Here is a 16,397-nt window from a genome sequence, read left to right as displayed (position 1 = left end):
TCAGACGAAAAGCTCGTATGTGTAAACAACTGTTTTGTACAATAAATAAATAAATAAATAAACAGACCGGGAAATTAAAGAAAAAATAATAAAAATTAATATTAAACCGAGGCTATTTCTGGAAATTGTACGTCCACTCAGGTCAGCGCGCGCTTGTCTGGTGTTCTCAAGACCTCTTTTTTGTCAAGGTTAAGTACCTGTTTCAATCTGTTTCAGCCCATATCACTGTTCCAGGTGCTTCAGCCGACACCGCATGTAACATTAATCTTTCATGCGGTGTATGCAATTGATTGCTGTCTATTGTTTTTCGTTTAACGTGCACGATGGCCTCTGCTCTGGAGAACGAATGACAGGCTTTACGGTTTAAGAGTCAGGTGACACGGACCGTAATTAAAGCCAGTGATAGCGGACCTCCGCTTTACAGCATTGCTTGCTTCACAGATACATATAAATCTTTTACACTCTCGGGAATTATGCTAGGCCTAAATAAAATTGTGTTCCGGCGAAATTTGAAATGAGAACGATGCTTATCGATTACTGTTCAGAATGTACACATCGTAAAGTAATTATTCGACTACTTCCGACAAATGGTTTCCGTCTATCGTTAGCCTGTAGGCTACTTAACATAGACAAGCTGATACTGTAGGCTGCGCCTCGGCGCAGTATGTAGGCTACATTTAAACACGTCTGCCATTATAATTTCATTTTTATGATAAGCCTACTTCCCCTGTCTTATATTATAACATACAATAAGCAATACGACTAGTGCAAGTTACCTGTTGATGCCTTCATTTTCTCAAATGAAGTCACTTTTGGAGTTCTGGTGTTCATTACCAAAGCTATTCCTGACCAATTTACATAAGGGTGAATGTCGTTCATTATGGGTTATGTTATTTAGGATAGGCTATTAGTCTCTAGTCAGCCAACATTCTTTGCTGTCTCATGGTAAACTTTTCACTTCCCAATTTCAATTTTCCTATTTTTGCAAGCATTTTTGACAAAAGCCTTTAAGTTCAAAATGAAAGTGTGCAGCAGAGATCAAAAAGCATCCCCGAAAGTGCACTCATAAAAGCATATTTGTGTTTAAGACCAGGCTAAAAGATTCAAACATTCTGTCACACCGCCTCAGACTTTGAAAGGTGCTCTTGTTCAGTCTTTTAGCTCCAGGGTCCTGACTTTACGTGCAAAAACACAATGCTGGTATTTTAGGGACGTTTTAGTTTGACACCCTAGATGTGTCTATCTTGATTGTGTGAGGATAAATTGTGATAATCAGTTTAATTAACCAGTTCCTGATTTCGGCAACATTTTACTCCTCTGAACCCACACAAAGCCACCACTGTTCCTGTTTCTGGTGCCATTCAAGCCCCGTCATTTGACCAGCTTTACTTACCAGGGCAGCTCCTTGACTGTCCCTGGACCTCAAACAAGTTTGTGAGGGTGTTGTTTGAAGATTATAGGTTGGAAAATCCTGAACCATTGGCAGCTCCTGCTGCATTCTGGGAAGTTGGCACCGTCCTCTAAAGGTCTGTAGGTCAGGGGTAAGTACATCTGCATGCAAGATCTTTTCACTCATAAATGATAATGGATAAGCAGGATTTGCTTTAATGGGTTAGCAGGGCCACTTGCATAGCATACATGTAAATGCTATCCTTTTAAATGTCCAACTGTCTCTACCGAGACAATTTGGGTTGCCTTTTTCACCGCTAGACCAGTATTGTGGGGCTGTCATGTGACCTTCATCTGTCATGTGACCTTCTGGTTCCAAGCCCAGGTCCAAAACTGTGACCATTTGTACCTCCTTTAAAAGCCAGCAGCTACAGCTTTGAATGAACTCACAGGCTGGAGCCCCAGTAGCAGGACTGTGGTAGTGAATGGGAATAGAAAGAGAGTCATATGACAGGATGAGGAGACAAGGTTAAACCTCTCAAACCATTCATGCCAGGCCCTCTTTAAGTAGCTGGGCCTTGCCCTCTTAACTGAGCAGAATCAGGTTTCTTCACTATGTCACATTTGTTAACAGATTAAACAGGATTTATAAACAAAAATCCAAAAAATTGTAAAAATTTGTTTAGCTTTTCTTTGTGAAATGAAAATGTACATACGATATAGCTCAAGAAAAAACCTCCAAAGGAAAAGTCCTACCTGACATCTACTCATCAGACATTGTTGTTATTATCTTACCATGGGTACAATAGGTTCTGTGTGTGTATGTGTGTGTGTGTGTGTGCATGTGTGTGTGTGTGTGCGTGTGTGTGTGTATGTGCGTGTGTGTGTGTGCGTGTGCGTGCGCGCGTGTGTGCGTTGAGTGGTTAAAAAGCAGGTAGCATCAGTGAGCCATGTGTGGTTGGCGGGGGTTCAATCCCCACCATGGCACTTTCTCACCTGTGGTCCCTTCTCAATCTGTTACCTTCTTTGCTTTCTCCCTGTTTGAATAAAGCCAAAAAGTATGAAAGGAGGGCAGGCTATCTGCTATCCTTTAAAAAATGAAAAAACAAGCATGAATCCGCAATAGCTGCGACTGCACATGCGCATGCATCCATGTGTGCATGCATCCACACACACACCCTCACACAAACACATGACCTCTTCTTTAGCTCATGACCAACCTTTCCACAAAATCTTGTGCAAATCTGTGAATCCATTCGGGAGTTATGTGCTTTTTGATAGGCCACGCCCATCGCCATGCCCCTTCTTGGTCAATCGGCCTAAAAGTTACTCAGCTCCAGCTTCTGTCATGACCAACGTCCATGCCAAATTTCAGCCTCCTGGGACGAAAACTGTGGCCGCTACAGGGTGGGACACTTTTGTGGACCAACCGACCAACCAACCGACCAACCGACCGACAGACAGACAGAGCTATAGAGCTGCGGTCGCAGCTAAAAACAGGCAATATCAGATTGAGTGCAACTACCATTGAATACCGGTAACCCTAATTCACACATCAATCCACCAAAGGAAACAGACAAGCATCAAAAGGGCCACTGCTCTGGAAATGGTAACAGTCACGCCCTGCCATGCTTTCTTTCTTTTCCTCTCTTTTTCTGTGCTCCTTCTTTTCTTGCCCCGTGTGAATCTAATTTGTCGTGATGTGGGCAGGCCTTCGGAGAGCCCCCCTGTATGTGAGCTTTCAGAACGGCAGAGCACCACCAAAATGGTGCAAACGCGGGACGATGCCGCAGTGCTCGAAACAAAAGCCACCAGGAAGTGCCGCTGATACTCATTTCATTATTACGCGAGGTCGCGGCGCTCGCCGCTAAGGAACGATTTCTTCTGCAATACAGGAGGGCAAATAGCGGGACCCAGTTTGGCTGCAGTTCCCCAACAGAGTGAATGTAGCATGGAAGACGAAATATTTTGGTACTTAATTCTATATAATGGTGTAACAGTAATATACAATAATGCAACGGCCTGCCTCATACTCCCCAGTTCGTAGCCTGGATAGCAGGATTCGCTATGTCACCGATGAGGTTATGATTTTCTTTGTTGAAGTGTAACTAATTGCACCACTTGCCCAGATTGGCAGGGTGCAATCAGCTCGTAGGCCTTTCTGCTGTAGTCTGATGGAAAAGGGCACCTAAGGCTCTTCGCAGAAACAAATATCTGCCGCCTGACAGCCCTTTTCCCTTCACCGTGTCTTACTGGAGCTTGGAATTAATTACAGCTTTTCCGTGGAAAAAGTCAGCACGCAGTTGAAATGAAGGAGGGCGAAAGGTAGCCGGACGTGCCCTGAATTCGTAAATCTGACGTAGGCCGTTCCCTTGCTTTGCTGTGGGTAGCTTAATAGCAGTGAAACACCTTTCCTCAGCGTCATTTCCAGACCAGAGAAAATGACCATTAGGAAGATGAGCGGCAGCGGGTGGAGACCTTAGAGGTCCAAAAAGACATTTTCCCAGGGTTCCCTTTTCTTGTGGACTCACTGTTAAGCAGCTTCTGAGTTTGAAGGTTGAGGAATGACTCAATACATTTGTGTTAATTTGTGTATTACGGCATGCAAACACAATGCACATGGTGTGCACATGCTTATTGTTGTGTTTGTATTTGAGAAAGATGGAGAGGGGGAAGATCTCTGCTTTCTGTCTTGTGATTCAGGGGATCTGACGGTCACTGCTCTGTCGGTGTCTCTTTCTCTCTTTCTCTCGCACTCACTCACTGTACACAAGGTCACAGAGATTAAAACAGAGGGATTGTGGGGGAAGGGAGGATGCTCCGTAAAGCCCAGGCAGCACACAGCCGAAAGTGAGAGACAGGAAGCCTTCGCACGTTCGCTAAATGTGATCTGGCCTGTGGATCTCAGCTGTACTTCTGCGGTTTTTACAATAATTTGAAGCACATCCTCTCCTTCAATCCAAGGGTCTTCCAAGTACTTCCTGTTTCTTTTTTTTATTCAAGCATGAAGTCACTTCTTCTGTTAAGATTACTGCAAATGTGCATTTAATTGCTTCCTCGATTTTTTGTCTTGTCTTGTCTTATTAGTATTAGTGATTGTTCGTTTGTTGTCCAACAGTCTGGTGCTGTAGTTTCATTGGGCAGGAGTCCATCCACGCTTTTGGCTTTTGGGAATCTAGCGTGACTCCCACATTTAAATCAATAAATCTGCCTGAAGCTACAAACACGTTGTAAACCTCAAACCTGCCGTTACCACCAGTGCGTGAGCCAAGCACTGCAGTCTCTGTGCTCAGTCAGCCAATCAGCTGAGTGATCGCCCATCTCTCAGAAGAGAGTCGATATGGCCGGTCCCAGCATGCAGGAAGTGTCTGGTTAAAGGAAATGAGGTCAGACTTAGTTCCATCCATTCAGATTGCAGAAGGAGGTCTCTGCCTTAGTATAACTGTAAGGTGTTACTCTGGCTGTGAGGCTCCAGTACTAAATCAAGTACTGTAATTGTGTTTTCCCAGGAGGTCAAAGGTCAGTGGTGATTTGGAACTGTGAATGGTGTGGTTTTGTGAAATGTTATTGAAAATGTACTTTGTTCCATACAGTCACAGGTATTCCAAAAGTCTTTTTTTGTTTGTTTTGCTTTCTGGTCTTTGGTAGGTCACCCATTATTTTAGGAAGTATTTTCTTCCATTGGAGTTACCTGCCCACAAGGCATGGATGCAACTACATTACGTTACATTACAGTAAATAAATTGCAGACAGTGATAGCTATGGATCCCGACAGCTATGGATCCTGTACCAATGTAAATGCCTAAGGCTGTAGATCGATGGGGAATTGCAGTTTTGGTTGGAACAGAAACAAGTAAACACAAGCGGACCCTCGTACTTCAATCAGAAAAACACTGCTGGAGGTTTCAAGGATTTCAGTACACTGCACCAATTTGTTTAAAAAAGCACTGCAAGAGATGCAGCCTGATTGATTTGCTGATGGGCCTTCAAGTCACAAATCACTGACTGTTCGTCTGTCAGACCGCTTGGGAGGGGAACTATGCATTATTTATGACGATTATTCCCGGTACTGTGGTTTATAAAACTAAGGAAATTAGCATATTGCAGAGAAACAAGAAAAATTGCTTGATCCACAGGAAATGAAATGAAGCACACACACATTTAGAAGGAATGTCTTCCAAAGAAAATCTAAACACACAATGTTTTTCCACAAAGGCATCAGCTCACATTTTCACACTGTGGATTGCATAGTTGTGTGTGTTTGTGATTGTGTGTGTGAGTTTGTGTGTGTGTGTGTGTGTGTGTGTGAGTTTGTCTGCGTGCGTGTGTGAGAGAGTTTGTGTGTGAGTTTGTGTGTGAGCGAGCATGTGTGTGTGTGTGTGTGAGTGTGTGTGTGAGCTAGCGTGTGCACATACACGCACTCATATAAACTGAAACGTACCCACCGCAGGTCCAGAAGCCTGTAATTAGGCCTCATTAAGGCTCGCACATCGGCCCAGATGTTCAGGAATAATCGGCTGCTTGCTGCCGTGCTGCATGCTGTGTTGAGTAGCAGGTTGGCCTAGATTGAAGAGTGTTGGGCTGCAGCAGCTGTGCTGTGCCGTTCAGCACCAGTCTCATTATTGTGTGTGTTCAGAGACTGTTTACACCGTCAGCACTGCAGAGTGTTTAGGGGACAGTGTGTTGTTATGAGGGGCTGTTGTGTGCTCAACAGGTCATAACCGAAATCTATCACTGTGGTATCCCTGCCAGACTGCTGTGTGTGTGTGTGTGTGTGTGTGTGTGTGTGCGCGTGTGTGATAAACCCATGCAGTTAAAGATACTCTGACCCTAACATATGCTAATCCCCCATAAGGAAATTCTGTCACCTGGTTTCTTTCACACTGGTTTCTTACAGAGTTTGCATTCTTTACATAGAATCCATTCATAAGGGTGGATATTAACAGAAGTAATACAGGTTAAGTGCCTTGCTCAAGGGAACAATGGCAGTGTCCCACCTGGGAACTGACCCTAAAACTTTGGAGGTATAAGCCCAGTTCCCTAACCACTATGCAACACTGCTGCCCCTAGGTACAACACAGTGATGCTGAAATAGACGGTACGACATTGACAGTGAGCTGCAGACAGAGAGACCCAAAGTCACAGAAACATGCTGTGTTATGCGAGATTGACGCAGGAACAGCAACGGTGCTTTGGATGCTGGCAGTAAGCTGACGCTGCTGTTCTCACGCAGTTGCACTGTTCCACAGACGAATGCAGCAGGTACACAGACACCCTCCGGCTTGCTTACATTGAGTAAGGTCGCTGTGACACTCTCTTGTGCACAAATTTTTGACTGTAAATGGAGGTTTTTGCTTTCAATCACATCCACCCCCACACACACACACACACACACACACACACAAACACACACGCACACACACACTCACACACACACACACACACACACACACAATCCTATGAGGATTAATACAGAGCCTGCAAGCCTCCATCTGATTGTCACAAGATCAGGACCCCACGTGGTGGCCTCCACAATGCCTGCCTTCTTGCAGCAGCAGCCTTGTGATTCAGCAGGATTGAGATCTTGGCTGCTGATTAAGAGGAGGCAGGAGAAAGACGCCGGATGAGCAGTGGCGCCTCCCGCAGGTCTAAATGGGTCCAGTGGGCACAGCATCAGGAGAGGAGGACCCCCTCACAGGGATTCGGGCCACAATCGCACACGGCCGTTAAAACCCGTCTGTGTCCATCTCTCCCACCTCTGCCCCCCACCCATGCATTAAACTGCATGCAGTGATTTTCATGTCTCTAAATAAGGGCTGTGAAGTGGATATGAAAGAATTGGGTGGGGGGGGGGGGGGGCAGGGTTGGAATGTGAGTGATGGAAGGAGGTTGGTGGATACTCAAGATTTCCAGAGATCTGGAATCTGGGCCTGAGAACCAAAAAATTGTTAGAAGAGAGAGAAGAATGAATCTGCTTGACACATAGCCATGTTCTGACTGAGTGGAATCCACAGACCTAATTTATAGGCTGTGTGGAAAAGAGGGAAGACCAAAGGAGACTGAATTGAGAATCACAGAGGCATCATTGGTAGAACCAGGAAATATACAGCAGGCAAGTTTTATGCCGATCATGCTGTGAGATAAGATGGCATATGAGGTCCTGCAACCCAAAGACAAAAAAAGTTTGAGTAACGCAGCAAGTCTTTTAACCACGGAGACACACTTCATTTAGGAACTCTGTGGCATAGGGGAGATAAGCACGCAATAGCACACAGTAGTCCTCTATGTTAGTCCCCCGTGCAGCTGACAGCACAAGTCACACCATGAACCAGCTCCTGTGGACTTCGCTCCACACGCATTATCATTTCATTTGACGGTTGGCATTTCTCATGTATTTCAAATCATGGCCTGAGGTTGATATTGTGTCCCCTGGGAAAATGTCAGGCATTGACTGAAAGTGAACTCCAGGTAGAGGATGTACCTGGGAGAGCCGAGCTCTAGCCTCAGTCAGAGGCCCACATCCCAGGGCACTCCGGGCCCAATCACAGGCCAGGACTAAATGCCAGCGGTGCGCAGCTCTGGTCCTGGAGGGCCACTGTGAACGCCGGCTTTAGTTCCGACAAATTAACCCAGCTTACTTTTCTAAGCGGCATTCACCAGTGCCAGAGAGAGAGGGGGAGAGAGAGAAGGAGGAAGAGAAAGAGGGAGAGCCATATAGAAGTGATGGGCTCGAAATCTGAACATTACAGGCTTTGTGATCCTCACTCTCACCTCATGGTAGTACCATCAGCACAGACGATTGTTTGCTTCTTCTTTTTTTCTTTTTTTTTCGCCCGTGTGGCCTTTCTGTGACACGCATTCCCAAACTCCCTGAGTCGGGAGGCGTGGAACGCTGGGATCGTGATCTGGATACTCTCAGGAAAAGATGAGGAAGCCTCCTGTCTGAGCGTAGCCCCGCCCACCTCTAATCCGGATCCCAGGGGAGGCACGGTGGTTGGGGCTCTCCCAGACATGTGCAGAGGGCCCACTGGAAGCATGCATATTTGATGACGGCTGAGGGACGAGCGGTTGGCGGACAGAAAGCGGGGCATAATGGGGTGGTGTAACGAGACACGCGTTTCTATACAGACTCCCCAGACCGGATCCGTCCCTGCCGCACTGCGGCCAGGCCAGACCAGACCTGACCCACTTGCCCCAGGACTCGCCTCTGAGGGGCGGACTCCCTGGGGCAGCCAGAGGAGGCGGCAGTGAGACAGGGGTGCGCTGTCCTCGTGAGGTTCTTTAGTGAATTTTTGATAAAGAGGTGTCAGGCTATATGTGAATATCTCTGAATATCTCTCTCTTGCTCCCCCCCTCCCGCCCCCCTCTCCCCCCGCCCGTCAGGCCCCTCGGTGGCAGTAGCAGCCGACAGCTGTTTAAATGGTGGCCCCCTGGTGGACCCACCCAGCAGCTGCTTTGATCACCTTGGTGATAGATGGCTTTGCTCTTGTTGGGGGGGGGGGGGGTGAGGGCGTGTGGGTGGTGTTGAGGCAGAGGCTGCTGGGGGGATGTTGGAGGGGGGAGAGGGTGGAGTGGGGGGGTGCATAATCTGCCACAGCCCTGAGAAACAAGCTGGCGTTTGTGTTCAGCATCTGATTCAATGCTGCACTGCCAAGTCAAAGCACAGATTTTCTATTTTAACCAAATGGGTAGCTTTTGTTTTCCTTCCTTTAGAACAAGAGTGTCAGAATCCAGTCCTGGGCCCCGTTTCATGAAACAGGATTACTGAGTTAGCTGAATAACTGCACTATGTAAAACCCAAAATCCTCCCAAATCTGCCACATGGGCTGAAGTAAATACAGCTGCTCTGGGTTCTACTCAGTGCAGTTAAGTACTTAATTGAAGTCACTGATTGGCTAAAGAATCCACAGACCTGTTTCTGCGTTTCACACACCGGCACTAGGAGGTTACTGCTGATATCAGGAGTTTTGGGTGCAAAAATTCTATATGTTCATTCATATTCATGAAGGTGTGCCCCAGGATAGAACTTCCATTGGCACATGTATTGTCCACCGCCTCTTTCATAAAATTAACATCAAATCAGCATGAATTTAGAAATTAATTTTCCCCCTCATCCACCCTCGTGTGTCCCTCGCAGCTGTTCGCCATCGTCATATTCGGCTCCATCGCCAACGAGGGCTACGTGAACCGGCCCGACGAGGTGGAGGAGTTCTGCATCTTCAACCGCAACCAGAACGCCTGTAACTACGGCGTCGCCATGGGGACCCTGGCCTTCGTGTGCTGCATGGCCTTCCTGGCGCTGGACATCTACTTCCCCCAGATCAGCAGCGTCAAGGACCGCAAGAAAGCTGTGCTGGCTGACATCGGGGTGTCCGGTAAGGCCAGGGGAGGGAGGAGGGGTGGAATTAAGCGATATTTAACTCCCCTGTGAGCCAAAATTAATTTAAATCGATCAAGATTTCATACACAAGGTACGCCGACGACGGAGGGTGCACTTTAAAAGGCAACATTTGTGCCGAGAGAATAGTCTTAACAGCATTTTGAGCACAGCGAGGAGGAGCATGAATTGTGCATGTGAACTGTAAAGATGATAGAGGCTGGCAGACTCCGCGCGCTTGGCTCTGGAGTGCTGGGTCGATGCTCTGCAGGGTGCAGGTGGTCAAGCCTTCAACCTGCGGAATATCCCATGAAAGGAAAAGCGGAGGAGGGGTGTGGAAATGAAAACACAGTGAGAGGAGAGGTCAGCGATTCATTTGCATTGCACGCATTTCATTGATTGGTAGCGGTTAGAGGACACGTGTGTTTAAGGCAGAAGAGGGAGTGAGAGGGGGAGGGGCCACTGAGGGCAGTGTATGTAGCTGTGACGCTTCAACGCATGCGATGCGCGAGTGTGTTTATGTTAATTATTTATTTTGGTTGGCTAAAGCCAGTGGCAAACAGCCTGCTAGCATGAGAACAATAGGCACAGTCCCTCTCCGCCTCTTGTCTTTTCGTTTGTCTGCGTCAGCCTTAGCAACCGTGCTCAACGGTAGCGGCAGCCTGCTGTTTTCACTTCTGAAGCCTACGCGCGTTGATGGACCGCTATAATTAATAACCAACAATCCTATGTCCCTTACATCTCATACATTGCCCCGTCTGTAAATACTCACACTCTAACAACGCGAAACTGGTGCACACATACGTTCACTCTAAAACGCGATATTCCTTTCTTTTGTAAAGTAACGGTAATCTAGTCCTGCAATATGTTGTAGCATCAAAATGTGCTACAAGTAAAGACCCCTGCTGGGCATCTGCGGAACCACAAGATACCTCTAAACCGTGTCAGGTTTGGAGATTATTTTTAGCTAACTCGTTCAATCTGAAATTTAATTGAGTAGTTGTTATTGGTATAATAAGCTTATACATGCTTTGGCTAGATTATTACATAAAAAGTGAATAAAGTAGACATAGTACAATACAGAATGTATAATAAAAAATAAAAAATAAAGAAGTATAATATTTTTATTATAATTAGTATTTGTGTTGCTGTGAAATACAGTTGTAGTATTACAATAGTAATAACATTCTATTAATAATATAAAATAAAGTCAGTCTCAATGTCTCAGTCAGTCTCTCTCTCTCTCTCAGCATTCTGGTCCTTCATGTGGTTCGTGGGGTTTTGTTTCCTGGCCAACCAGTGGCAGGTGGCCAAGCTCGAGGACAACCCCCTGAAGGAGGGCGGAGACGCAGCCAGAGCCGCCATCGCATTCTCCTTCTTCTCCATCTTCACCTGGGTCTGTATTGCATCACCTTCTCTATCCCTCTCTCTCTCTCACACACACACACACTCTCTCTTATGCACACATGCACACACACACACACACCCTCTCTCCCTCTCTCTCTCTCTCTCTCTCACACACACTCTCTCTCATGCAAACACACACACTCTTTCTCTCTCTCTCTCTCGCTCTCTCTCTCACACACACACACACACACACACACACACACACACACACACACACACACACACTCTCTCTTATGCACACATGCACACACACACACACCCTCTCTCCCTCTCTCTCTCTCTATCTCTCACACTCACAGTCTCCCCTCTATCTTTCATAGTCTCTCTCTCTCGCTCAAACAGACATCCACACATACAGACACTCTTTTGTTCTCTGTCTGGGAAAAAGCTTGAGTGTTGTCCTCCACGGTTATAGGGTTGAGCCACACCAATCCACATTGCTATGCTATCACCAAAATCTGGTGTCTGTAAGCACATTCGTCAGTGGGTGTGGCCTTCTGTTTTTCCCTTTACTGTGACACTGAGCAGGGAATATCCAGGCCTCACTGCAGAATGAGCATAAAATGCCAAATGCTACTGCCGCTGATGACATAACTGTACTTTTCACCCTAATAAAAAAGCTTCTTCCTGTTTCAGCATTGTGCTTGGGGACTGCAAGGGGTTCCACATTAAATCCATCATGAATCATGGCATACCGTAAATGTTTGTACAGGAGGGAAAGGGGAGATGAAAGAAGCCATTTATGCAAACAAATATATAAAGGGCTGTATTTCCTACATGGTTTACCCAATAAGGATGTATATACATTCAAATTAAAGCAGACAGTCTGCACTTTAACCTCAGATTCATTGTTTCATTTCAAATCCAATGTGCTAGAGTAGAGCCAAAACAACACAAATTCTGCCACTGTCCAAATTCTTATGAACTGCATTGTATATGTGTTGTGTGTGTGTATGTAAGTATGTGTGCGTGTGTGTGCATGTGTTTGTATGTAAGTATGTGTGTGTGTGTGTGTGTGTGTGTATTCACTGAATTTGGAACAATCATTGTAAAACTACTCAAAATACCATTGGCACAAACACGGTCTGAATTTGGTTACTAGTCGAGTGGTATGTCCACAGTGTGGTACAGTATTTTAACACGATGTGTCACCTAGCAGCCAGTGTAAGTGTGCAATTTGGGACATGTTTGTTTGCATATGTGGTGGCTCTGTTTTTCGCAGTGGAAGTGTGGAGATGCTCAATGGGGTTTTGGGCTTTTGTCAGTGCCTGATATCTGCTCTGCCTGGATTTCTGTCCTCTAGGGGGCTCTGACTCTGCTGTCCTTGGAACGGCTAAAGAATGTGTCTTTTGAAGAAGAGTACAACAAACTTTTCGTCCCCCAGCCTACACCCCCCCTAGTCTAATGATCCCCCCTATCCTGCCAACCACTCACCCCTCCCACCCAACAGGCACTCTCTCCATAAGCCGCTAGGATCCGACCCAATCCCGGCCACGGTCTTGTCCGAATGCAGATGTGACGTTTCCTAAAGCAGACCTTGGGCAGACCCGTCCTGTTCAAGTTTGAGTTCCATGATGTGGCGGCCATTTTGATCAGGGTGAACTTGCCACAACTGATTTGCAACCAGCTCACAGACTTATTGTTTTTTTTTTTGTCCTTTCACCAATTGTGCCTCTTGAGTTACTGTGATGCCGCCCACACACGCACATCAGGAGCACTGTGGCTCTCCTCCAATGCTGTGACCTGTCAGCCAGAGTGATTTACACCACAGTCTAGGACACGTGGCACAGGTCAGAGGTGAGGTGTGTGTCCCATTAAGAGGGCAGCCGGTTGATTTTGGGACCTGGTCGTTGGGAGGATCCAAAATAACTTGAGGAAACCTGGCCGCCATAAATCCACCTCAGTTTTTACTGCATTCATGAGCTCAGCACACTTCAAGAGAATGGACAGTCCACAATACAAGTCCATTTCAAGAGCTCTAGTCTCTCAAGTGGTTCTCAAGTGCCTTCGTTTTCGTCTTTTTGTGTAGAATTCAGGGTTTCTCATTCCAAATGTGTGTGCGTTAAGAGGGTTATCAGTAGCTGTGTGTGTGTGTGTGGATGTGTGTGTGTGTAATGTGTGCATAGCATCTGCGTCAGTCCCTTTCTCCCTGTGCCTATGGCCTCTCTGTCTGTCTGTGCCTGCCAGTCCATCCTCTGGATTCTGCATTTAACTTGATGATTTTCAGCACAACATATTTGCCGCTGGAGCTGCTTTTCATACCTTTGTGGGGTGGGGGAGGTTGCGGTATTTTTTACACGTTTATGATTATTACTGTCACTGTGTGTATTAAACAATCCCAAATGGCGTTGAAACGCAGTGGTTTGCAGGGTTTTTTTCTGTGTGGTCATGGGAAATGGGCTGAGTGCGCTGCTACGCACCAGGAGCCAGAGACGAGCGTCGCTGAAAAGCCATGGCCTCAATTAGCGCTAACGTCTAATTTATGCGTAGACTAACAAGCTTCTTCCCCGGCACTAATCAGGCTCATTTTCCCTCTCTCTCCCTCTCTGCCTTCCTAACCCCACTCTCATTCTCCTGCTTTGTGTTCATGTATCATTTGGACACCTCCCGACCCCTCTTTCCCATAAAAACCACCTCTTTTTATTTTCATTCACCGTTTGCTTATACCTCCTTTAATTCCTTTCATTGCATGCCTGTGTAATATATCAATAACCATCATATGACTGAATACATATATCTCTATTCTTGATGGGACTTTTCTGACAAATTTCTTGTGTTCAAAATCTTTATCTGAAATAATAATACTCTGTTGTCCTGAATCTGATTATGCCCTGACATCACCTGTACACCTGTGCATAAATACTCTACCCTTGCATATGTATTTATGCGGTCCCATTCAAACCTGATGCTGAGGGCCTGCGTGCACTCTGTGACCCACTGACCTTTCATTTAAATACACCCAACCATTCCACATCCTCCTGTTGGCCTCCATTTCCTGCTAATTTTATAACCGTTGTCACTTCCGACACTGTACATCCCTGTGGTATACCACACCCCGATCCCCTTACCCCACTGCCCTCTGCATGGGGGGGGGGGGCATCCCCACCTCCTTTCCATGTATCTACTTCCACATCCTCCCTCTGTCTTTTATTCTCTTTCTTTTTCTCGTCCCCCACTTCTCCCTCTCTCCTTCTCTTTTTTCTTTCTCATTTCACTTTCTCTCCCTTTCTCTGTCCTCCTCTGTCTCTCCATTTCTCTATCATTCCTTTCTCATTGCCCCTCCCCTCCCCCCCCCCCCCCCCCCCCCAACCTGCTACCCTCTTCCCCTCCGTCTCTTGCTCTGAAGGCTGGTCAGGCATTTCTGGGGTTCCAGAGGTACAAGCTGGGTGCAGACTCCGCCCTCTTCTCCCAGGACTACGCCGACCCCAGCCAGGACCCGGCCGCCGCCCCCTACACTGCCTACCCGGGTGTGGCCGACATGGAGGCCCCGCCCACCAACACGGAGCCGGCCTATGACGGGTCTGCAGGGTACCAGGGGCAAGACTACTAAGCAGGAATGGGGGGGTGGGGGGTGGGGTAGGTGGGACAGACGAGGATAATCTCTGTAGATGGGTTGGGGAAGGGCACTGCCAAGACCAGTGCGTGTGTCTGTACCAGTTTGCCTTCAGTCCGGGGGGGTGGGGGTGGGCGTGGAGGGTGGGCGGTTTCACGTTGGTTGGCCACTAGCAGGTCATAATCTGAGCTGTGGTAGGTTAGCGGCTGAGATCAAGTAGGAATATATTCTCACCGACTGGGGACCAACTGTCGCCGGGCTCAGACGGTCAAAGTCAACAGCTAGGAAACAACCACAGTGTCTTCTGGGATAGGCCTTATAAGAACCCTGTAGAGCCGTGTGCATTCGATTGTAGTAGCCGTGCTACTGTTTTTTACTGCAGCGGCTGTGCTTTCTCCTCTGTATACAGCTTTGTGTGTGAAGATGAGGGGGGAAAAAATCAGTGAAGAACAAAGCATAGGGTTATTTTGCCATGCTGAAATCTGCCTGGTCTGTCTCCTCTCAGTATCCCATGTGAATTATTCACAGGGTGCCATCTGCCGGTAGAGCTGGTTACATCAAAGCTACACGTAACCCCTTTCAAAAACATGCAGGGTGTTCTTACCTGCTGAGAACCCACAATCCCCTGCTTTCTTTGGTAGTGGTAAGGGACTTGTGGGGACGCATTCGCCCACAAGGATGAATCCAGGGGTGGATGACTCTAGTCCTGCAAGACTGGTGCCTGTGCAGGTTTTGTTCTCACTAATTACCCTGACTCAATTAGCTAATTAGCCGTATACATCAGGGCCACTCGGTACAGTTCACTCACAAGTTGGACCACAGTAAAACCTTTCATATACGGACACAAGAACAGTGTTCAGCTCACATAAACGGCCGGGTTAATTAAATAACGAGGAGCGGAAGTTAGTGTGAAATCAGAAATAGATATGGCCCTCCTTGCCTACCCCTCCCCTAGTGAGTCCAATGAATACACGTATTTAACACTGACTAAAATCAAACGGCAACTCTGCCAGTCCCTTCCCCTTTCCAAAGAGCCCAGCCCCACCTGGGCTGTAAAAAGGTCAACGGTCTTTACCTTCAACCCCTGTTCACTGCCAGGGTGTGGAGCGCTTTGACGTCCAGTGCTTTTGTTTTCTATCCACTCTTAACTGGAATAAAAACTACTCTTCAAAATTTACGAGCGCTGGAACGGACGGCGTATTTAAGTTTGAAGGGAATCCTGCCGAAACGTTTGCGCTGCAGCACCGACCGCAAACACGTCACTGATGCTCGGTAATTCTGTGGCCTTTCAGCAATGGGCTTTTGTCTCAAATCGAAATCTCTGTTGTGAAATTAGTACTCAGAGTATTCGATGAGGGAAACTTGCTAAGTGGAAACTGATTGGCCGGCCAGCCCTGTCAGCCAGCTTGTCCGTTATGGCATACTCTTAAAATTGATCATTGAAATCAATAGGTGGCGCCAACTAGAGGCCAGGGAAGGTATGAATGCAAACACACTCCCAGCACGGCACACAAAGCCGTCGCTGAGCTTGGCGACTCCACTCAAGCTAATCTCAATGCTTATCCCCCAAAGTGAACTGCCAGCTCATTACAACCCCTCTGACGGGGGGGGGGGGGTACTTCCTTAATCACAGAAACTTCTGGGGCCTGCTTACATACACCACCTGCAGGC

General features: G+C 47.1%; 1 protein-coding gene across 2 annotated transcripts in view; it reads left to right on the top strand.

The window, feature by feature from the left end:
- Nucleotides 1–15,735, top strand: part of LOC118216820 (synaptogyrin-1-like) — a 16,571-nt gene extending 836 nt beyond the window's left edge. Inside the window, exons 2-4 of one of the 2 annotated variants that reach the window (XM_035398343.1) lie at nucleotides 9,527–9,764; nucleotides 11,017–11,162; nucleotides 14,520–15,735. In XM_035398343.1, coding sequence (XP_035254234.1) covers nucleotides 9,527–9,764; nucleotides 11,017–11,162; nucleotides 14,520–14,723 — 588 coding nt within the window. In that variant the 3' untranslated portion in view covers nucleotides 14,724–15,735. Of the gene's footprint in view, nucleotides 1–9,526; nucleotides 9,765–11,016; nucleotides 11,163–12,476; nucleotides 14,423–14,519 lie in introns of those variants that run through there. The other variant, XM_035398344.1, reaches the window with a different exon arrangement.
- Nucleotides 15,736–16,397: the final 662 nt, after the last annotated feature.

Source organism: Anguilla anguilla, chromosome 17, assembly GCF_013347855.1.
Source record: "Anguilla anguilla isolate fAngAng1 chromosome 17, fAngAng1.pri, whole genome shotgun sequence".
NCBI classification, from domain to species: Eukaryota; Metazoa; Chordata; class Actinopteri; order Anguilliformes; family Anguillidae; genus Anguilla; species Anguilla anguilla.
This window is presented reverse-complemented; position numbering and strand designations above follow the sequence as displayed.